At 44.4% G+C, this 22,784-nt stretch overlaps 2 protein-coding genes across 4 annotated transcripts; one reads left to right on the top strand and one right to left on the bottom strand.

Annotated features, from left to right (window-relative positions):
• Nucleotides 1-2,191: 2,191 nt before the first annotated feature.
• Nucleotides 2,192-7,443, top strand: LOC125551904 (DNA-directed RNA polymerases II, IV and V subunit 11). 3 transcript variants are annotated; one of them, XM_048715310.2, is made up of 7 exons: nt 2,192-3,283; nt 4,001-4,067; nt 4,221-4,293; nt 4,610-4,699; nt 4,793-4,871; nt 4,947-5,042; nt 7,113-7,443. In XM_048715310.2, exons 3-7 carry the CDS (start codon nt 4,241-4,243, stop codon nt 7,152-7,154), a joined length of 360 nt encoding a protein of 119 aa, XP_048571267.1. In that variant the 5' UTR covers nt 2,192-3,283; nt 4,001-4,067; nt 4,221-4,240; the 3' UTR covers nt 7,155-7,443. The 3 variants fall into 3 exon arrangements, with proteins under 3 accessions (XP_048571267.1, XP_048571274.1, XP_048571258.1); XM_048715317.2 differs by having other exon boundaries at nt 2,192-3,287; nt 3,992-4,067; XM_048715301.2 differs by having other exon boundaries at nt 2,193-3,287.
• Nucleotides 7,444-8,433: 990 nt separating this feature from the next.
• On the bottom strand, nt 8,434-13,882 carry LOC125551896 (autophagy-related protein 18d). Its single transcript, XM_048715289.1, has 5 exons — nt 13,733-13,882; nt 12,277-13,018; nt 11,860-12,094; nt 9,455-9,578; nt 8,434-8,939 (listed from the first exon to the last, which is right to left on the bottom strand). Exons 2-5 carry the CDS (start codon nt 12,964-12,966, stop codon nt 8,831-8,833), a joined length of 1,158 nt encoding a protein of 385 aa, XP_048571246.1. The 5' UTR covers nt 12,967-13,018; nt 13,733-13,882; the 3' UTR covers nt 8,434-8,830.
• Between the last annotated feature and the right edge of the window lie 8,902 nt (nt 13,883-22,784).

Here is a 22,784-nt window from a genome sequence, read left to right as displayed (position 1 = left end):
CATTGCAACTAATGAGTTAGTTGCGGGATGATGTATTACAGAACGAGTAAAGAGACTTGCCGGTAACGAGATTGAACTAGGTATTGGAATACCGACGATCGAATCTCGGGCAAGTAACATACCGATGACAAAGGGAACAACGTATGTTGTTATGCGGTCTGACCGATAAAGATCTTCGTAGAATATGTAGGAGCCAATATGGGCATCCAGGTCCCCCTATTGGTTATTGACCGGAGACATGTCTCGGTCATGTCTACATTGTTCTCGAACCCGTAGGGTCCGCACGCTTAAGGTTACGATGACAGTTATATTATGAGTTTATGCATTTTGATGTACCGAAGTTTGTTCGGAGTCCCGGATGTGATCACGGACATAACGAGGAGTCTCGAAATGGTCGAGACATAAAGATTGATATATTGGAAGCCTATGTTTGGATATCGGAAGTGTTCCGGGTGAAATCGGGATTTTACCGGAGTACCGGGAGGTTACCGGAACCCCCCGGGAGCTATATGGGCCATAATGGGCCTTAGTGGAAAAGAGAAGAGGCAGCCCAACATGGGCCGCGCGCCCCTCCCCTCCCTTGGTCCGAATAGGACAAGGAGAGGGGGCCGGCCCCTCTCTCTCTTTTCCCCCCTCCGCGAATCCTATTCCAACTAGGATTGGGGGGGGGGAATCCTACTCCCAGAGGGAGTAGGACTCTCCTGGCGTGCCTCTCCTAGGCCGGCCGCACCCCCCCCCTTTAGTCCTTTATATACGGAGGCAGGGGCATCCCAGAAAGACACAAGTTGATCCACGTGATCTTATTCTTAGCCGTGTGCGGCGGCCCCAGCCACCATAGTCCTCAATAATATTGTAGCGGTGCTTAGGCGAAGCCCTGCAGCAGTAGTACATCAAGATCGTCACCACGCCGTCGTGCTGACGGAACTCTTCCCCGACACTTTGCTGGATCGGAGTCCGGGGATCGTCATCGAGCTGAACGTGTGCTAGAACTCGGAGGTGCCGTAGTTTCGGTGCTTGATCGGTCGGGCCATGGAGACGTACGACTACATCAACCAAACGCTTCCGTTGTCGATCTACTAGGGTACGTAGATCATACTCTCCCCTCTCGTTGCTATGCATCACATGATCTTGCGTGTGCGTAGGAAATTTTTTGAAATTACTACGTTCCCCAACAATAATAACGGCAACATTGTCTTCTCCCCTTGTCGTTCCATCTTGCATTGTTCCAGACCACTCCAAGCTGAGTTGTTGGCGTGCCAAGTGGGATTAAGCCTTGCTCTACAATCGTCTACTCTACCGGTGGACATTGAGATGGGCTGCATGGATGCGGTCAAGTTGATCAAGTAGTCTACCCTTGATAGATCACCACATAGAATGATAGTTCAAGACATTAAGAGGCTCCTTGGTGAAAGGGGTATCAATATTGCTCATGTAAGTAGGAATCAGAACACGGTTAGTTACACTATTGCTGCTTTCGGACGATCAGAGGGCCGAACTACAGTGTGGTTGCGCTCTGGACCTGCAGAAGTTTCTCTGCTATGTAGGAACGAATTTTTCAACAGTTGAGCAATGAAATCCTTTTAACCCCGCAAAATAAAATAAAATAAAACTAATCTTGTCGAGCGCAAGGGAGTGTTTAAACAATTGTAATAAATGTCTGTAATAAGGTTACATTGATTATTGCTTTTCGAAGAAAAAAATTCGATGTTAAAAGGACATCTTGGTGTTCATCTGATGGAAGAGCAGTGGTTCATGGAATTCTTTGTGGATCATTTTATTTTTTTCTTCTTGAAAAAACTAAAATGCTTATTTGTTTTTAACAAAAAATGGATTGATTTTTTGAAGGAAAACATTATTTGAAAAAAAATTGTATTATGAATAATTTTGATTTGTGAACATTTGTTAATGTATTTGTTTAAAAAAATTGATTTTCTGGAAAAATTGTGACTTTTAAAAAATTGTGAACACATATATAAAACAGTCAACATTTTTTAAATTACTTTTACTATGTTGATTTTTTGTAGATAATTTCTTTTAGTTTATAGATATAATTTATTGTTTGGTTCAAAAGAGTTCTCTTTCGTTCAGAATTTAGGCTTGGCCTAAACACTTCACGTGACACACTCTTTTTTCCTATACTAAAAAAATGCACGCACAAGAAGTGCCCATTCTTCCTTCTCGTTCCCAATCAGTTTTCTTCCGAGCGCCGCCTCCGCTACACACGAAGCTGCTGCTCAGGCCCGCATCTCGAGCGCCTCCGCCCCTGCCCTGCGCTCCTCCTCCTCCTTCCATTCCCCTATCTGCTAGTTCGCCACGCTCGTTGCCCTCTCTCTCACATCTCCATTTCTGCTGCAGATCGATATCGTCATGGACGCCGAGCGTTGCTCACCTCCGAGTCGCACGCCCTGCTGCTGGAAAGCGATGGCGCCATCTCCTCCAACTTCGCCGGATCTACACTCCAGCCACCGGATTAATTAGCCCGATGTTATTAATTAGCCTCAATTCTCTTCCTTTCTTCTCGAGCAAAGGAAGGCGAGGAGTGGATGTCGGAACAACACAAGGGCACGGGGATGCGATGCGACGACAAAGTGGGGATGGCAGCTCTGCTCCGTTTGAAGATGGAGACGGATCCATGGGAATCCCAGCAACGGCCGAGCAATTTGGGCGACGGGCGCGGCGATGCAGTGGGTGGGCGGGGAGTGCGTGCGGACAGCGGAAGATGCGTGCGTTTTTTTTTTGACGTGGTCATTATACGACGAATCGTTTTTCGCACTTATGCGTGGCATTGGTGGGTAATTCTCGCCAACTTTAAGGATAATTTAAATGACGATGAACAGGCGGGCAGAAGCGATAATCGCTTTATTATTAGGGAAAGATTTTGTTTCCTACCGGTGGTTCTACGTCTAGTTGTCTAACTATTGCAGGCTTTTATTATTTTCTTAATTCCATGTCCAGTTGTCTACGTATTACACTCCTACTTATAGGCTTTTATTTTCCTTAATACTTAAAATATTAATCAGTGAACTAAAAAAATAAAAAAAATAAAAGAAAAAGCGAGCCTCCTTCCCCGAGCGCGAGATCTAGGGTTCATAGTAGCCGCCGGCCCACCGCCGCGGCTCGCCCAGTCGGCCGAAGCCTCCGCTGCCCGGCCGCAGGTACAGGATCCCAACAGCGCTTCGCTCCGTCGGGCAGCCGTTCCCACCAGCAGCGCCTCCCTCCCTGGAGCAGGCGCTCCCGCCCAGCAACGCCGCCGCCCGGAGCAACGCCGCCGACCAGTCCATAGGCAGGTAGTCACCAACCCTTCGTCCTTCGTCCTTCCTCTTCCATCCTCTGTTTGTTCAATTTTTTTCCTGATTTTTGTATTGGATGAGCACTTGCTGTATACTGTATTTGATATTGCGAGAATATAACGATGATTATTTCTAGATGACTACTTGCTGCATGATTTTTCCAGTGCATGTTCAAGTTAACATGTGAAAGGATTTTGCTTGATAGGTGTTTGTGATAATGCTTGTAGGGGCAATTTTTTACAAATTGTAGTTTGATTTTTTTTTCAGATGAGCAGATGTTTTGGTTTAAACATGTTAGCAGTGAAACATGCAATGATTGACGATATATGAAAAGGAAAAGATTAAGTTGTTTTATCTGCACTGTCTTTACCTGAAACCAAAGCTTAGCAGTTAGCAGTAACATGCAACTTGAGAGAGCAGGAGCTTTGTTTTGGTTATACTGGCCGGAATTGGTAAACACATTAGTACTTTGTTTATGATTGGGAATACAGTGGTATTATTGTGCTATGTTGTTAATTTTAACAGTCAGACCTAAAATATTTCCGTTTAAAGTGATTGTTTCTCCTTTTGCATGTTAGCTGATTGATCTTCAGGTTCCACCTTTTGTGTTATGCCATGATAGATGTACAACTAGCTAATGATTTGATTTGATGCATTTTACACTTACTAAAAGTCTAATTCTACCCCTTTGAAACTTGGAGTTGGAACAGGGCATCAAGATTGTCAATTGGAGGGGCTTGGAGCTGCTCCAGCATCCACAGTAGAGCAAACAAGAAGGTAATCTGCTGTTCCTAGCTTCTATACATATATTATTTTTGTGAATTAAAAAATAGTAAATGCATCCCCGTATTAGCGCTTTTCCAAAATGACGAATTTACGTATCCATATTGGCCCGATACTGATACACGTATCCGTATCGATGTATTTTAGGAGCCAGGTGTTGATTGGAGATGAATGCCCCTGACCGCTATGAGCGCTTCGTCGTGCCTGAGGGCACAAAGAAGTGAGTCTATTCTAACACCAAACTTTCTCCAACATTTTTCTAGAAAATGCTTCAATTGTGTTTTGTCAGGTATAGACATTTTTGTGAAAAAGGAGTGGGATGCAACTTCCTTTAAATAATTATCAAGCATTTAAATTCTGTCATTAATAGCCATTTTGCACCTGTTCAGGTGATCCTTTTGGCATGCAGTTATGAAAATCTGATGCTTTGAACCTTTTTTTACTTTTATTACAATTATTAAGGCTTGTGGTAGTCTCTACCTGCTGTTTTGATTATGGATGTAATCCTTGCTATTATGTATATTCATGTAATGCAGGGTGTCCTTTGAGAAGGATACAAAGATCATGAATGCTGCATCTTTCACAATTGAACGTGAGGACCACACCATCGGCAACATCCTCCGCATGTAAGTGTAGATAAACTGCGTGCCTTTTTTTCCTTGGTTATGTTCATCAGTTCACACCTTATAATGTTCTTCTATATCTATGAGATTCTGCAGGCAGCTGCACAGGGACCCAAATGTTCTCTTTGCTGGCTATAAGCTGCCTCACCCCCTTCAGTACAAGATCATTGTTAGGGTAGGGTGCATATTTATGTTTGTTCTATTCCTTTGTCGGATTAGATTTTACTCTCATGTTTTATTATGTGGGCAGATCCATACTGCAAGCCAATCCTCCCCAACGCAGGCGTATACCCAAGCAATCAATGATCTAGACAAGGAGCTCGAGAACCTGAAGCAAGCTTTTGAGGTCTGTTTCTTGTCCATAGCTCAATAGTTAGCTACTCTTTGTAGCCTCCAATATAGCATTGAATAGTGTGGGCCTGTATAAAAGCTAGTGTCTTGTGCTATTAAATTTGCATTTTCATGGCCAATATATTTGAGTAGAGTTAGTACAACGTAATTTGTTTTATTGTACTGTCATTGGAAAAATATGCTGCTTTTAGTTCTGTACTTTCTCTCGTAAAATGAGTAGTCTTGGAAGTAAAACAGAAATTAAATAGTGCAAACATCTCTCAACCAACCAGTCCTTGGAAAAACTAGGAAAACTAAACATAGCTGAATGCCATTCTTATTTCATAGATACTGTTAATTTTAGAATCCATCACAAGTCACTATTGATCTTCAATGATTGTTGGTGCTGATTAACTGTTTACTGTAACTTCCCAGACAGGGAACAACCATCCAGAAATAAGTATTCATGTTTTGGGCTATTAATGTTCCTTTACACTAAGATTTCTATACAACATCGTGCTGTTTTCATGTGCATTGCTCTTTAGGCCGTCAGTTGACTTGCTACTTACACTGCCACTAAGCATAAAGTTAACCTGTCGGAAAGTTGCACCTTACAGAATAAGAAACTAAGATTGCGGGTCTAGAAATTCCCTGAATACTTTGGTTGCAAATCGTCTTGCTCCAAGCTAAGCTCTTGATCACACAACAACTGAGAGCATGCGAGGGTTCAAAAAAAAAACTGAGAGCATGCTGGTACTTTCTTCTTTTGCTGTGTAATAGCACAAATAGCTATCATGTACAGTACTACTTATTAACTAGGCACGTCACAATTATTGGCAATTGCTTCTGTAGAAGATTACCAATTCATTCATTGCTAGCGCTATATTTTCTTTTGTAATAAGAAAACAGGCCACCTTCTAACTCCATCAGTATAATTTCAAGTATTTGTTATGGCTGAAGTTGCATCTTTAGTTTGCACATGTAGAACTTGTTATGTTACTCCCTGGAGCTGCATCTTCCTTAACATAAACATTCCCTCTGATTCATATTACTTGTCGATGAAATGGATGTATCTAGACATATTTCAGTGCTAGATACATCCATTGGAGCGAATATGGATCGGAGGGAGTGTCATCTTTAGTTTCCCAGGTTGCTTCACCTTTTCTGAATTAGTGTTTTGCTAAATAGAGGCAAATTTTGTCTGTTTGCGCGCGATGGCACTACCGTCCAATTTGTTTGTAATGTTGGCATAAAACAAGGAATAATACATATAATGGAAACTTTCTTAAATTACTGTTAGTTTTATAGAATTGGGTCATTCTGAAGGCTTTGAATGAGGAAAAATGTCTGTCTTGAGCTCACTTGGCCATTCCTTTTTCGATCCAAACAGTGGTGACTTTTGGGAAAGATTTTTCTTTCACAAAATTTGATGGCTGCTAAATAAGGACAACAATACCTAGTGTGTTTATTTGGTAGTGATGATTGATGACTTCATGCTGTGCGACTCAAAAAGGGTATCTGTGTTAGGAGACACTAAGGATATAGTAGACTACATGTGATTTGCTCCTTTTATTTGTATCTTCAGCCTAGTTTGTATCGTTAATAGACTATGTATGTTTCCACCGCCAAGCAAAACTTTAGATGCTGAGTCTCTCTTATCTCACTTGTCAACCATTTAAGACAGAAATAATGGCCCACATATTATTTGAACTGCCTAATTCAATTGCCCAGGGTGCTCTGCCGCTGTAGTTCACTCCCAGTGCACCTTCTCTTTGTCAGGGGAAGAATGGATAGAACTTCCAAATCATATGGCATGTCTCCATATTCGTTAGATTGAATCTGTGGATTTGGATTTAGATATTCCTTATGTTGCGAGCACCGGAAGCTAAGAAGATGTTAAAATATGATGCTTTGCCTGACATCTGTCAGGTTTCTTGTTACTTATAGTAGACTGCCGGTGCCTGTACAGTTTCAGCCATCCTCCAAATTGATCTGGACATGGTCGTTCCAGTTGAATTAATTTCTGCGGATGCATATGAAGACTTGACGAGATATGCCACTGACATTTTGAGATTTCTGTTTACAGGACGAGAAGACGCGATTCGAAAGGATGAAGCAGGGCTACTAGGCCGCTGGTGTTGGATGCTAATTAACGTGAAATCCTTGCTAGTTTATATCTGATGTCTGAACTGCGGTAGAAAGAAAAGAACTCAAGGATTGTCGATGAGTCTGAACTCGTAGAGCGTCTGCATGTGCGACCGGGATTGCGTATGATTGTACACTTGATGCGCCTGCTAGCTGAATTGCTCGCTCTTGTGAGGTTGGATAGAGGGTACGGACCGAGTTTGAAGCAGTCCTTGGATCATTTTGTACTGTACTACATGAATTTTATGCCAATGTAATGTAACCAACTTAAACGGGTCGGACTTTATTTGCCCAGCGACCCCAGCGCAGGCGTGAGCAACGGCCGCCGGGGCGAAGATCTCGTCTGCTTGGCCTGGATCACGATGGCGACACAGTTTTGGTCTCGGCTGCTGGTGAAGCAACGCTCGTTAAGGTATCCTGCGCGGTTTATGGAGCATAGATGGAATCGTGGAAGCAACGTATCATCATGTTCCCCGCAATCTCTTTCCTCGTCCACGAGACAAGCCCTTTCTCCCCCTGTTGGCGCCTTGGCCGGTCAGCCCCATCTCTGATGGACGAGGATCCCCTGCCGTGCGGCAGGGCGCCGTTTCGTCACTGACTCATGGGCCTGACTGGAAGTTGGCTCACCTGTCAATGGCCCAACGGCAGTCGCCGTACATCAGAGGAGCTCCCTCCATCTCCGATAGCCTCTTGGTCATGAAGGTGTTTAGGATCTCGGCCCTCTGCCGGCGGGAGGGATCTCGTTCTGGTTAGATTTAGCGTCTTGGTTGGGTTTGTGTGCCGGCTACAATGTTCCTTAGTGGGAGTAATGTCTCCCATGTTCTATCCCTATCCTGATGGTTTGCATAGTATCATCGAAGGGCGTGTGAAGGTGTGTCTTTGTCGGATCTCGCACGATTCAGTCGGTGCTAGTCTAAAATGGATATGTTTATTCTATGAGACCTTAGCATGGCGACTTCCTGACTTTCTACCACAACAAAGTTTGCCCGGCTCCGACGAGAGAGGGACGATGACAACGGTGCGCCTTCAGCTCGCTCTAGTGCTTGTAGTCGTCGTTAGGTGGTCCACGTACATGGTTTTAATTTTATTACATTTGTTGTTCCTTATACTACCATGATTGAACATGATTGAAAGTTTCTCGGAAAAAAAAAAACTTCCCATCTAGTTTTTCTGAAACTTCTCGTCTTGTTGGCACAAGATTTCTTTTACTAGAACAATCAGGCTTTTGCAAGCTTGTACCCTCGGATTAAAATCTCAGAAAATGTCGTGAAAACCACTAGAACTGATGCTTTGGATATCAGCACAAGAGAAACCAATGCTGAGGTTCAGAAGATAACCGATTACAACAAATCTGAGGCAAATCAACAGTCTGACCATCATCTTGACGAGCGTGACAAAGTTGCAACGCTGCTCGGCTGACGTGTAGCACGAAATGGACTATGGTTTCCCCAAACCAAAAGGATTTGATCATCATCGGCAACGCGACGCCAAAGGTTTGTCAACAAAAACACACATGGGACCAACCTTGAAGGAAAAAGATGGCGCTGAATACCCACTTCTCCTTAACCCGCGACTATATACATGGTGGACTTGGTGAAATCTTATATGTACATGTAGTTAGAGAATGGCATGATCGCCATGGCCACGAAACTCAGCTCCTCAGGTGTTTGGAGTCCTGGATCGGGACATGCTGGGTTTCATAAACCGGATGAATTCATCCAGCACCATCTTCCCGCCATTTACAGGGTCAAAGCTGCACCTATAGAAACTAAACATGCCACACACAAAAAAAGACCGATGCAATTAGTGAAAATCAAATCCCAGCATATGCAAGTACAAGATAATGCATTAGCTAACGAAGGATAAGTCATCAAGGCCCATCTATCGCCACCACTTATGCCGCTGCAAAATTATTTACCCACCAGCTAACCTAAATGAGATCCAGTACATAGTTAGATTTTTTTTTCCCAAAATGGGGGCTGTCCTCCTTTTCGAAAAAATCTAACTACACGGTGCTATGTCAATTTATGATCATGAATGTCCAAGTAGAACGACTTCACGCGCATCATTTTGTAATAGAAGAAAACATCAAGGTGGCGTCAAATTGTTAGAAATTATATAGCTCTTAGCTTCTTTTTTCCTTGTAATCATGTCTTTTTAGAAATAGGCAATGCCACTAATAGAAAAAGAGGCATGGAACGAATCTCATTTGGTTACCAGTGTTGGTGAAAATGCTAGTTTTCTTGTACTTTGTTAAACAATTTTTGTGAAAAAACAGAGTACCTGCCATCCAGACCGATCATCATCACAGTGGTTTGATCTCCAAATGCTGTAATATAGCGTGTGACTTCGGGTAAACGGAACTGAGCAAATGACCATTCTGAACTGAAATATTTGGGGAGAATTCCTGGAAAAATTCAATGTGCATAAGTTGAATATACTCAAGATAAGATGGGAGAGAGCAAAATATTCTCAGTTTCAATGCTGATTTTCTCTTTTACAAGCTATCATGCAGATGTACATGCCATGCGATTGTTCCCTGCTACTTCAAGCCAACGTAGAAATATCAGTTAAACAAAAGGGATTCATTTGTACAGTAATGTACCAAATATAGCACAAATGGCTGCCTGCCAGATCATGTTTGGGTACGACAACAAATGCAGGACACGATGGACTCCACCTAAGCCTCGGACGTTGAAATAGCATGGCGTGCCTTTGCTATGCTTATTTGTCATTATCCGTATCTTAAATCGGAAATATTGATGTCTATGGATGCCATTACCAGTCCAAACAAATGGGAACACACGGCTAACACAACATATTACAAGAACACAAGCAAACTGCTAGGCTCCATTTTGATTGAAATGAAACAAGGAGAGCACTGTTTAAGAATCTGGTGAGCTAAGAACAGCACGGGATAGAAAAGTGTAGGAAGTACTGTGCCTATCCTTATATTATCGGACGAAATCACTGTTCTGACCTTCTCGACGATCTTTGTCACAAACTGAACTCGACATGAAAGTATTTCACGATCTGACCCTTTTAGAAAGGCCACAGACCGTGGCGTTTCCGCTCCACATAGAAACGCCGAGCTTTCTTGCGTTGCAGCTCAACATGTAAACGCCAAGGTATCTCGCGTTGCTTCTCCACATGTAAACACCAACCGCTTTGGCGTTTCTGTCCTATATGGAAACGCCATCGCCTTTGGCGTTTCATATGTGGTAGTACGTGGAAACGCAGCGGTCTGAACGTGGCAGCAGTACTATACACACTGATCAGTGTAGACTACCATTACTCTACTTTCTAGCCTGGCCAGCCTCGTGAATCATACAAGGAATCAGATAGCTAGCTAGAGCTATCTATTCCTATATTGTACTGATGATTGAAGCAAGCTAGCTGCAGGAGCTAGTACAGAAGAGGTCACCATGGCCTGCTGTGTTCAAGCAAGTCCAACGCCCACATTGGATGGCGAGAGAAGAGAAATATTCTTATCTATCACTCATTGTCATGACAGAGAAAGAGTCCATCGGGTCCATTTCATACAGCACAAGTACTCGTATGTGACACACTGACAGCTAGCTAGCTACCAGATTTTCATGCGTGTTTCGTAGTCACTGATATCAGCACTCTCACTCGCTGGCTCGCTGCATCTGGACGTGCCGCCTGCTGCACCTGTACTGTGTCCCACTAACCAATAAAGTTCCATTGTCCAGTCACTTCAACTGTAAACAGAGGTGGGCCACAGAGAATCAACTGCAACCGATTCGCAGCAGGAACAAACACTGACTGGACGAGTGAAGCTTGAATACGAAGCCCATTCAACAGAAACTGCACCGGAGAGAGTTGCAGTCTGCGCTAATCAATACATGCTCCTCCCGATCGAGCTGTGGAGTATTACCACATATGAAACGCTAAAACCAATGTCGTTTCCATATAGGACAGAAACGCCAAAGCGGTTGGCATTTCCATGTGGAGAAGCAACACGATATACCTCGGCGTTTACATGTGGAGCTGCAACGCAAGACAGCTCGGCGTTTCTATGTGGAGCGGAAACGCCGCGGTCTGTGGCGTTTCTAAAAGGGTCAGATCGTGAAATACTTTCATGTCGAGTTCAATTTGTGACAAAGATCGCTGAGAAGGTCAGAACAGTGATTTCGGCCTATATTATCACATATAGTGACCAGCAAGACTCAAATAATAGTTTTACCAATTGGCACAACATTTTGATGGCATCGGGATCTTAGCAAATGAAAACAGATGTGCCACTTTACCAATTAGAATCTAGGATCATGCTAAGTTAGCACCAAAAGACAGATCGACTTTGCTATGAGGTAAATAAATGCATGATCCCAGTCTTGAAAGAATACTGAAAGTGCAAATTTATATATATTCACAAAAGGCTAGTGAAAATGATCAATTGAAAAAGTAATAATGCGTATTTTCAAAGTGGTTTAAATTTTGAGCTATGTTTTTAAAGCGTCCCTAAGGCGACGCCTAGGCGTCGAAGCACTCCCCCTCCGCTTTGGAAAATCGACCGCTTTGGGCGCCTAGGCGCCAAAGCGCCCCCCCTCCCTAAGGCGGTAAGGCGTCGCCTTAAAAACATAGATTTTGAGAGAATCTAATACTCCAGAAGATTGCAATCAAATCAACTAGAAAGGTTCACTAGAAGAAGCAGAGTATCCTCTCACCTTTCATGAAAGATAATGATGAGCTCGCATTGGACCCAACAGAACCAGATGAGTAACTACGATCCATTTGTCGACCAGCAATTGCAGATTTCCCATTACTTGCATCTTTCCCTCTAGGCCTCACTCTCAAACTGAAAATATGCATTGTGCCTTTGTCACTAGACACTGCCAACCACTGCAGGTTTGGTGATAGTGCAATGCTATATATCTCAGCTTTGTCCACCCCTCTGCGCACCTAAATATTACGACAAGAAAAACCATTAACTTCCCATTGCTGAAACATATAAAGTAAATAGATTATGCACAAAACACAAGTCACAATTCAAGAGAACTCAAAAGATGACACTGAACAAAGATTCATCCTATGAAGCACTAAGAGAAACTAACGGAAAAAAGAAGAGTATTCCGCAGCCTCACCTCCTGCAGACAAGCGCCGTCCATCGTGTTGAATATTCTGATCAAAGTACCCCTAACACTGGCTGTTGCTAAGAGGAGACCATCCACGGTGAGTGTCATGCATGAAATGTTGGAGTCATGAGCAGTGATGAACTTGGTCTCCTTCGACCCAAAATGCTCAACCCGGACAATTCCTTGGCGCGTCCCAGGGCAGGCCATCACTGAAATGTCTGCATGATGCGAGAGGCAGCACAATCCTTTCGGGTTGGACGTGGTATCAATAAGATGGATGAGCTTCAGAGTCTTAAAACTGTAAACATGTATCTCGTGCTCGAGAGCAACCACAAAATAGTCCTTGGACAATTTGACAGCTCGGATGTTGGACTTGAATGAGAAGTCACCAATGAGAACGTTACGGCAATCATCCCAGATGGTGAGTTTGTTTTGTTGATACTGCTTGTCGGCTCCCTGACCCACAAGGCCAAATATGTTGGTGCGGAACAGCATCTCGACAATTCGAAATCCTCCGTCCTCCTGAATCCTCCTTAATTGCTCCTTGAATGGTTTGCAACTAAACATCCTGAGGCCATTGGCTGTGGCAGCACTGAAGCAACTATGGTCCTGGTTCCAATTAACCGAGAACAGCTCAACATCCTCGTCCTCGACGTCGCTGCCACCTGCGCCCTGTGACGGGGATACCTGCGATGTCATGATGACACCAGATTGTGCAGGTGCCCTTTTTCGGAATATCCCGGTTTAACACCTGCAGCAGGTGTTTGGTTCTCTCAGGACCTCAAAAATAGATGGCAAGCATGAACTGAATTCTATCAGGGAAATCAAGCAAGAAAGCACTGCTAGGAATATTCTGTTTGTGGGCTGTATAATACTGCAATAGTCATTCAAAGGCACTTCTTACTGCGATTGCGATTTGAAGTTAATGAAACTACTAGCAAGTAAGACCCCCCCCCCCCCCCCCTAACTAACTGAATTCCAAAGCGCAGCACAACGGTCGGCAGAGCATGTATGCTGTCACGGTTGCTATGCGTTGTGAAAAAACTAAAACCCACGGTAGCGTCCCTCCCTCCCTTGGGATGAAATGCGCGAAATTTCGTAATCTATTTTTAGCTATGTAACCCGGTATTATGGGTGCCTAATTTCAGCGCCTCGCGGCAAAGGGTCGAGCTTTTTCATGTCCCCCCTGAACCCCCCGCTGGAGCGGAGCAGCCCTAAGAAATCCGCCGGGCCACCGCGGAGTAGCCCGCGAAATCGGTCTCTAGCGCCAACCCAAGTCCGAGAAACGGCCGGCGACACAGCGGCTTCGCCTGGGACCTCTCCCCGGCCGGCGTGGAGCCCCCGAGTGGAGAGGCAACCCCGCGCGACGGCGCGAGAGAGGAATACCTGCCTAAGCTAGATAGCACAACGGGGCAGAGAGAGGGAGCGAGCGAGCGAGCGAGAGAGAGAGAGAGAGAGAGGGTACCTGGAGGCTCCGATCACCGTGGAACGAGCGAGGGGAGAGGCAGGGCGTCGACGTCGGTGCGCGAGGCGGAGAAGAAATCGAACGAGGAAGCAACGACGGAGCCCTTAGTGGGTTACGGTGGATTGGATTGGGTCCTTTTCGGGCTTGGGTTCCGGGTTTCCGTTGAGTTTCGGATGCCTGCCGAGACGAGACGTGGAGGACACCAGTTGAGTGCGCCCACGACTCACAAGTGTCTCCTCCGTGTACGGACCGAGTCCTAGTGCGTGTGACCTCAACGCACACACAAGCTAGGCGTCCAGGGTCGAACACTTCACGGGTCGTGATTCATCACCCGATTGGCGGGCGTCATGGGCATAAGCTTAATGCTGTCTCTCGGTCTTCGCCTTGGCCAAAGGTCGTGATTCACTATTCGTGTCATTCCTGACAAAATTATGGGTCGTGTGTTTATTTTTATTAAGTTTTGCAACTCTTATTCTTGAACTATTGGTTTTGAATTGTAACACTTAAGTTTTAATCGTCGTCTGCCACTTTTGGTACCTTTTATTGCGATGATAAATTCCACATGAAGTCATTCTGCAAACGCCCATTTTGTATTGTGCATGTCATTATCTTCACTATATTTCCGTATGCATAATGAATTGTCTTCATGAATTGAAGGAGATCTCCACATAGCAGAACTTGACATGTGCATTTGCATTTAAAGACAAATTACTTATATGCACATCTTCAGGAGAAGCCCTTTCAACTTCATGAAGCCAATGATCGCATTCTTGAACTTTCACATATTTTTATCCCCGTTGAAAACTTCAACCAGTTTGTCATCAATCACCAAAAAGGGGGAGATTGTAAGTGCATCTAGTATCACTCCTAGTTGGTTTTGAAGTATTGACGACAAACGTGGTCGAGGGACTAATGTGTTTGTGGGAATTGCAGGATAACACATGTAGAAGTCCCTCTTTGATTCGGTTTACCTACCATAGATGACCCTAAAAATGTATGAAGGCATTAAAGAGAATGGTGATTCGTGAAGACATTCACGTCAAAGATAATGACGTGTGAAGACATTCACTTGAAGACAATGGAGTGCGAAGACATAGTTTCTTTCGTAGTTTCATTTTTCTTCATACTTGAGTCGTAGGAACCACCGAACTGTTAAGTGTGGTCCAAATGGACAGAGTCAGAAAAATTGATGTGATGCTCAACCCAAATCCTACGTCTTCAAGTGAAGACGATGAGAGAAAATCTTATCCAGAGTTGGATGAGTCAGCTTTGCTTGTAGCCCAAATCAAGCTGTCGTGTGTGTTTGAAATTCGACCGTTGGCCACATGTCGGTTCCTTAGTGACCCAGAGTCATTTCGGACATATCATGTCGGGTTGCCTCCTGACTATAAATAGCCCACCCCTTATAATATAAATTGGTGGTTGATCAGAGTTAGTGCACGGCTTGACAAAGCCCAAAACACCTAGAGCCAAAGAGTGTTAGGCATCACTGAAGTCTTTCTGTCCGCGTGATCTGAAGACTTATTACACTTAAAGACTGTGTATCTTCCAGTCGGTTAGACGTCGCGTTTTGAGGATTCAAGAGTCATTGTGGATCGCCGGTGAACGAAGTCTGTGAAGGTTTGGAAGTCTACCGTGAAGACTTACCAGAGTGATTGGGCGATGACTAAGTGTCCTTAGCTCAAGGGGAATAAGGTGAAGACACGATCTTCTGAGTTCAATCTCAGCCTCCCTAACATTGGTACAACGAGGTGCTATACAAACCGTTTTTAACCCCTTTCTGCGACGACATTTGGAACCGTCGCCAAGTGAGTGTGGGCGATAGGGGGGTCCTTCCCACATGACCCAGAAATCGTCGGAGATAGGGAGCCAAGATGCATATACATTACTCCTACCCGTTTGTGCTCGCATTGCCATCGCAGTCGGTATTCTGTGGTGCTACGTTTACGATACGCGACCCATCACAAATGGTTCACTATTATAAAACGTGTGTGATAAACAGATAATCACACACATTCACTTTTCTCGAACCATACGCGACAACTAATTAAGAAGATTAACTAATCGTCGTACGAGTGCCGGATAGGATTACGAAATGTTGGACCGTCGTAGCATCGTTGTACACGACAACTATCGCGCGTACTATTCTGTGGTGCAATGTTTACGATGCATACTTCATCAGAAATAGTTCGTGGTTGCGGATTGTGTACGATAAGGTAACTATCACAAACGTTTAGTTTACCCGCATCGTTTGTGATATTGTCTGACATCGCACACGCTTTGCAAACGGCAACTGTGTGCATGCTTGCACACGTTTCCTCTCTGTGAACCGTGCCGGATTATGGTGTATATCGCAAACGTTTGTGTTTTACCAACCGTGTGTGCCGTAACGACCCGAAGAGCGCAATTTCATCGTAATTTAATTGTTGCTATTTCAAATTGTACCGGATTTGAATTTGAATTTGAATGTATGTTATAGCTTTATTCATATCCATCAGGTTCAAACAACCAATGCATTATTCGATTCATAGGTACATATGTTCAAGAATTACATAAGAACCAAATAAAGAATGATGAACCACAGTTGTATACTTGTACTATTAAAGACGGTAAGAAAGAGGAGAAATACATTCTGGTTGCTGAACAAGGTGAAGTAGAATGCCCATATTGTACCCTCCTCCATGCAGAAGGCACGCACGGCTCTAGTCCAACCCCTTATGATGGCCGACCGCCCATCCTTCACGGTCTTCATGAAAACATCTAGATAATCATCATGTTCTGGTAGAAATACTTTGACCTTTGCATGCTCACCAATCATGTAGTTTGAGAGGTAACCTTGAGTAAACTACTTTGGCAACCACTGCAAAGGAAAAAGATTCAGAAATGGTCATCTAACACAACTCATTATGGGTAGTAAAAAGAAGGCTGCAGAGTTCTTATTTACCATCTTGCAGTTCGCTGTTGTCTTGGATAAAATGTAAACAAATAGTTTAATTGCCATCTTATGACCCATTTTACTAACAATCTTTATCAGCTTCCTCACTTGATGCTGGTTCATCAATATCTCATTGCCCCATACGCAGAAAGGGTCGAAGCGCGGATCTTTACCAATGACATATGTACCTAAAAGCACCAAGTTAATATTAGAAGCTAAACAACAATTGCACAATGATGTAGTACAACACTATTTTATAATATCTTATAACATCCAATATACTCACATATTAGATGAATTAACATCTTATATTATGGGCCAGAAGGAGTTTATTGCATTCTTACAAATTATCGGCTGATTAACTTGAAAGTGCTAGTTATCGACTAGAGGGGGCGTGAATAGGAGATTTTTATGAAAGTCTTCAAAACACGAGGTCTTTGAAGACAAACAGTAGAACTGAACCTATTGATATGCAACGGAAGGTAGACTACACTAGACAAGCCATAGTCAAGTAATCAATGAAGTGAAAGCACGAAGACTATCAACAACTAGGTAGTATGGATCAGGATGGAAGACAGTATGAAGCCAACAGTAAATAGTCTTCACTCAGTGAAATCAATCAGATCAGACAAGCAGGCAATAACTTCACGAAGACAAACTGTAAAGTAAAGGGAAGTGAAAGATAGAACCGGTTGCTTGGTGAAGATAATGATTTGGTAGACCAGTTCCAGTTGCTGTGACAACTATACATCTAGTTAGGAAGGCTAAGATTTAACTCAGAAGACCGCGTCTTCACCTTATTCCCCTTGAGCTAAGGACACCCAGTCCTCGCCCAATCACTCTGGTAACTCTTCAAGGTAGACTTCCAAACCTTCACAGACTTCGTTCATTGGCAATCCACAATGGTTCTTGGATGCTCAGAACGCGACGCCTAACCAGCTGGGATTCACAACCTCAAGTGTAACAAGTCTTCAGGTCACGCAGACAGAAAGACTTCAGTGATGCCTAACACTCTTTGGCTCTGGGTGTTTTGGGCTTTGTCCTCGCAAGGATTTCTCTCTCAAATGCTTTGGAGGTGGGTTGCTCTCAAATGATAAAAGTCGTGCACTAACTCTGAGCAGCCACCAATTTATGGTGTAGGGGGGGTGGGCTATTTATAGCCAAGAGGCAACCCGACCTGATTTGTCCAAAATGACCCTGGGTCACTAAGGAACCGACGCATGTCCAACTCTCGGATTTCAAACACACGTGTCAACTTGACTTGGGCTACAAGTAAAGCTGACTCATCCAGCTCTGGATAAGATTTGCTCTCATTGTCTTTGTTTGAAGACATATGATTTTGGTTAAGCATCACATCGGTCACTCTGACTTTGTTCACCTGGACCCCACTTAACAGTACGGTGGTTCCTATGACTCAACAAAGAAGAAAAGGAAACTATGAAACAACTATGTCTTCGCACTCCATAGTCTTCACATGAATGTCTTCTCATGTCATAATCTTCACCGTGATTGTCTTCACGAACCACCATTGTCTTCAATGTCTTCACACATTTTTAAGGGTCATCTCTGGTAGGTAAACCGAATCAATAAGGGACTACTACCTGTGTTATCCTGCAATTCTCACAAACACATTAGTCCCTCAACCAAGTTTGTCGTTAAAACTCAAAAACCAACTAGGGGTGGCACTAGATGCACTTACAATCTCCCCCTTTTTGGTGATTGATGACAAACTGGTTTAAGTTTTGAACGGGGATAAAAGTATGTGTGAGTGTTACGGATAAAAGCATTGTCTTCATAAGTTGCAAAAGGCTCCCTCTGAAGATGTGCATATAAGTAGTTTGCTTTTGAATGCAAATGCACATGGTAGGTTTTACTTTGTGGAGATCCTCTTCAACGTACGAAGACAATTTATCATGCATATATTAGAATAACAAAGATAATGCCATGCACAATGAAAAATGGGCGTCTGCAGAATGACTTCATGCAGAATTTATCATCACATCACAAAGTAGCAGTAAAAGGTACCAGATGACCATTGAGTTTAAGTGTTACAACTCAAAAGCCAAATAGTTTCAAAACGAGAGTTGTAAGAACTTAGCAAAAATAATGCAACCACCCATAGGGACCCGCTTGAAGACTATCAACCTCATATGCTTCTCCCCCTTTTGTCAGTAAGGACCAAAAAAGGTTTGAAGACATAGAGGATCTACTCGTTCCCAGGTGGAGTAGAGGATGGAGCAGGGTCGTCGTTGGAGTTTGGTGGTGCTGACGGGCCTGACGCAGAATCGTGATGCAATGCAGCTAAGGTTGGTGAAGTGGAGTCATCTTCTTCGTCGACGACTCTCGCAACAACAGTTGCAGCCGAAGAGGAATGCTCAGAATCTTTGATAGAGGGAGTGCAACGCCAGCTTGAATTTTGAGGAGGCCTGGAGTCAAACTTGAAGTTCTCTGTGAAACCATCCGCGCGTAGATCATCTTTAGAACAGAGCAATGTGAGGCTCTTCCAGGACCACCGACAGGCTTCATGTGCAACAAATGTGTTTTTGGTGGCCAAGTTACGAATACAATTGACATCCACCAAGAGACTCTGCATTTGACGCTTCAGCCAGTCATGATGCTTATCCTGCTTTTGATGCAAAGCCACCAGAAGCTCTCGGTCATTGAGTACATGAGGACGCTTCTGACACCTTTAAGCAATTGTGTTTGCAGTGGCTTCAGTGTTGGCTCAGTGCGGTATGCGCATGTTGCCAGCCAGAGGGTATGCAGGAGTTGCAGCATTGGGCACATGAATCCCTTTAATAGACTGCGTGAAGCTCCGAAACTCTGCATTCTTAAGGTGGATTGGTTCTTTGCTGGCTCAGGGTAGATGGCTTCAATAGACATATTAACATTAGGCAGAAAGACAATGTGGTTGCACGCTGAGGGTTGATAGTCAACGGTTGAATGAAGCTTAATCAAGCGCATCACCCATGGAGCATAGTATTTCAGGCCAAACAAATCAATCCCAGAAGCAACAAACTATCGAATGAAGAAATCCTGAGTGTTGAATCTGATGCCATTGATGATATAGAATACCAAAGTCTTCATGGCGCCTTTAAGTTTAGCTTTAGAAGAATTTCCTTTGATGGCCAGAGAGTATGCCTCAGAATATGGTATACTGTGCGTGGCAAGTACTCGAGGTCCTTGACAAAGAACTCCTTTGGGTATTCAATGTCTTATGGCAATGGCTTCATCATGCTAATCATTTGGCTCATATTTGGCTCAGGCTTATGAAAAATGCTCTGTAGCTCATTCTGATGAAGTTGACAACCAGGTTCGTATAACTCACCTGGAGTGGGTAGGGAAGTAAGCTCAATGATATCTTGAGCTTTGGCTTCGTGATGTACATCACTTGTCATCCACTCAAGGATCCAAGTCTTCGAATCCCTGTTGTAGCCTCGAATATGGAGAGTAGCATAGAACTACAACAGAAGCTCTTCGTTCCAATGTTCCTTATCGGTCACAAAGGGCAGAAGACCAACATCCCTAAAGTAGCCAAGGGCCTCTTCAAGACATGGCAGCCCATCCATAGCATCACAATCTGGACGCTTGTGCGGAAAAATCTGGTCTCGGTTGTACAGGATGCAAGAGCAATAACTTCGCTGCAGATGGCTCCAAAATCTGGCAGAGGTGATCTTGGGCTTCATGTACGGGTTCTTGGTGCTGTCAAAGAAAGTATTGTGCTCTCTGAAGCTGAGCACGCTGAATGAACCCTGGGTTGTGACAACACTTGGAAGCCTTGGCAGACGCAGCTTTGGCTTCTGAACTTGAGGCCTCTGCTCCACATGATAATTGTACTGTGGCCCGGGAGCAGTGGGTGGAACCATAATTGGTCATCTGACAGTCACCAATTCGCCACGATTGAACACACGTTCCATAGTATGTGGCCTTGGAGGAGGAACGGCACCATTAGAGGTGATTGGCGTCACAGTGGTGTCAGCATTCACATTGGCTTCGGGCTCCACATTATCTTCAGCCATGACAGAGTCATTGGCTTCAGTGGCGTTATTGGTGGCAGCCTCAGTGTTTTCAACCTCCATCTGTTCAGCAACAAGAGGGTCGGGTGTGATCACATTCTCTTCAAGAACGACTGGATCACTGTCAGGGGTTGTGGCTTCGCTTTCTTCTTTTCTTTCTTCTTTGACTGATGCAGCCGGAATGTCTTCAGCAGTCTTGGCTTCAGACTCAGAGGCATTCATAGAAGGAGTGGCTTTAGGAAACACTTTATGTGCTACTGAGATAGTGTGTTGCGCTTCTTCTTCTGGAATGCGTGACATGGAGACCTGTGGCCTGGGGCCCTTGCGAAGCCTGCGAAACGCTGGCGACGCCTTTGGAGAAGGAGTGGTCTGTTCCATGTAGTCTTCATCATCAAGCACCGAAGAAGTAACTTGAGCAAGGGGAGTACGTGGTGTCTCATCTTGCACTGGGGTGTCTTGTTGTTGGTGCTCGGCCCATGAGTCATCTTGAGCAATTGGCGTCAATGGACGACCAATGCTAATAAGTTCACTACTCGTGGGAGCAGGCGATGATACCGAATGGGACTCGAGCTGAGGAAGGATTTCATCATCATGCACACTGTCTTCATGACCAATGCTTCAGTTGCGTTGGGGTCAATAGCTGGAACTTCTTCACTCGCTGGAGCCTCTGTGGAAGCAGGCTCATGAATCACAAGGCGACGTTCTTGGTTGGTTGAAGCAGGGAGAGCAACTAAGATAGGTTCAACTATGAGGGGCTCTGGGGCAGCAGCACGCTCTTTCTTCGAAGACTTTGAAGGCTTTGTCTTCAATTTCTTCTTGGAGGGAGCATCATCAGAGGTGTCCTTGAGCTTCCTCTTCCTGGCTTCAGCCTCGGCTTGCCTTGTCTTCTTCATTTCTGAAGCTGCTGAGGGGACCTTTGGCTTCGAGCCAGTCATGCTGGTAGGGAATACAATGCTTGGTCGTTCCTGCCGTTGAGCTTCGGGTTGAGCTTCACCAGACTTCTTCTTTTGCTTGGCAGCCATCCTGGGGTTGATGCCAGGACGCCCAAGTGCCTTTCACTTCTCAGCCTCATTGTGTGCTTGAACGCATGTCTGCGGATAATACTTCATGCGCTCACATGAGCCTTTGGCTTCTTCACGCTTCTTGGTGAACTCGTCCTTGAGGTCATTCATCATCTTCTTGAAGATTTGCACATCTGCCACACTGAGCTTGGCCATGTGCTTCTTGAAGTGTACCTTCTCATAATCAATCTTGTTCTTGATTTCGATGATTTTCTGAGCCAAGGCCAGTTCATTAGCAATGGCTCCATGAAACATGACGCGGATGTCCACTGGCAGGTGCGGATCATCAATGTTGATGCTTTGGTCCTCAAACCATTCATCGATGAAGTTGTTTAGAATATCAACATCAAAGAGAGGCAGATCTTGAAAGATCTCAGCCTCTTTCTTGCTCTTGATCAACATCTCTAGAGCTTCATCACCAAGATCTTCATCACTGGACAGATCAATGGTGTCTTCCTCGTTGTGCAGAACGGCAGTAGGAGTCAGGTCATGCCCTGAAAGTGCTAGTTATCAACTAGAGGGGGGTGAATAGGCGATTTTTATGGAAGTCTTCAAAACACGGGGGCTTTGAAGACAAACAATAGAGATGAACCTATTGATATGCAGCGGAAGGAAGATTACACTAGACAAGTCATAGTCAAATAAGCAATGAAGTGAAAACACGAAGACTATCAGCAGCTAGGTAGTATGGATCAGGATGGAAGATAGTATGAAGCAAAACAGTAAAGAGTCTTCACTTAGTGAAGTCCATCAGATCATACAGGCTTGCTGAGGGAGTCCAAAAGGAGATTAAACCCGACCAAAGGGAGATTAACTCTCCCCGGTCACCCATCAGATAGCAGTGGTGGAGGAGCAATGTAGCAATTCTTCCTCTATTTTGAGGACAAACTATGTCCGGATTCCCGTGCTCTCCGAGACGGATACCCGTCCACGGGAGGACATGGCCCAAGCTCCGAACTTAGAATCAGATAGCGGGCCAGAACTATTGGGCAACATCCTAGAGTCCGAACTGCCAAGCTCGGAAACTCCTCCGCCCCTGG

The sequence above is a fragment of the Triticum urartu genome, chromosome 1A, assembly GCF_056163025.1.
Source record: "Triticum urartu cultivar PI428250 chromosome 1A, HENAU_Tu73, whole genome shotgun sequence".
NCBI classification, from domain to species: domain Eukaryota; kingdom Viridiplantae; phylum Streptophyta; class Magnoliopsida; order Poales; family Poaceae; genus Triticum; species Triticum urartu.
Note: the sequence above shows the minus strand (reverse complement) of the source record. Positions and strands in the feature narration are given on the sequence as shown.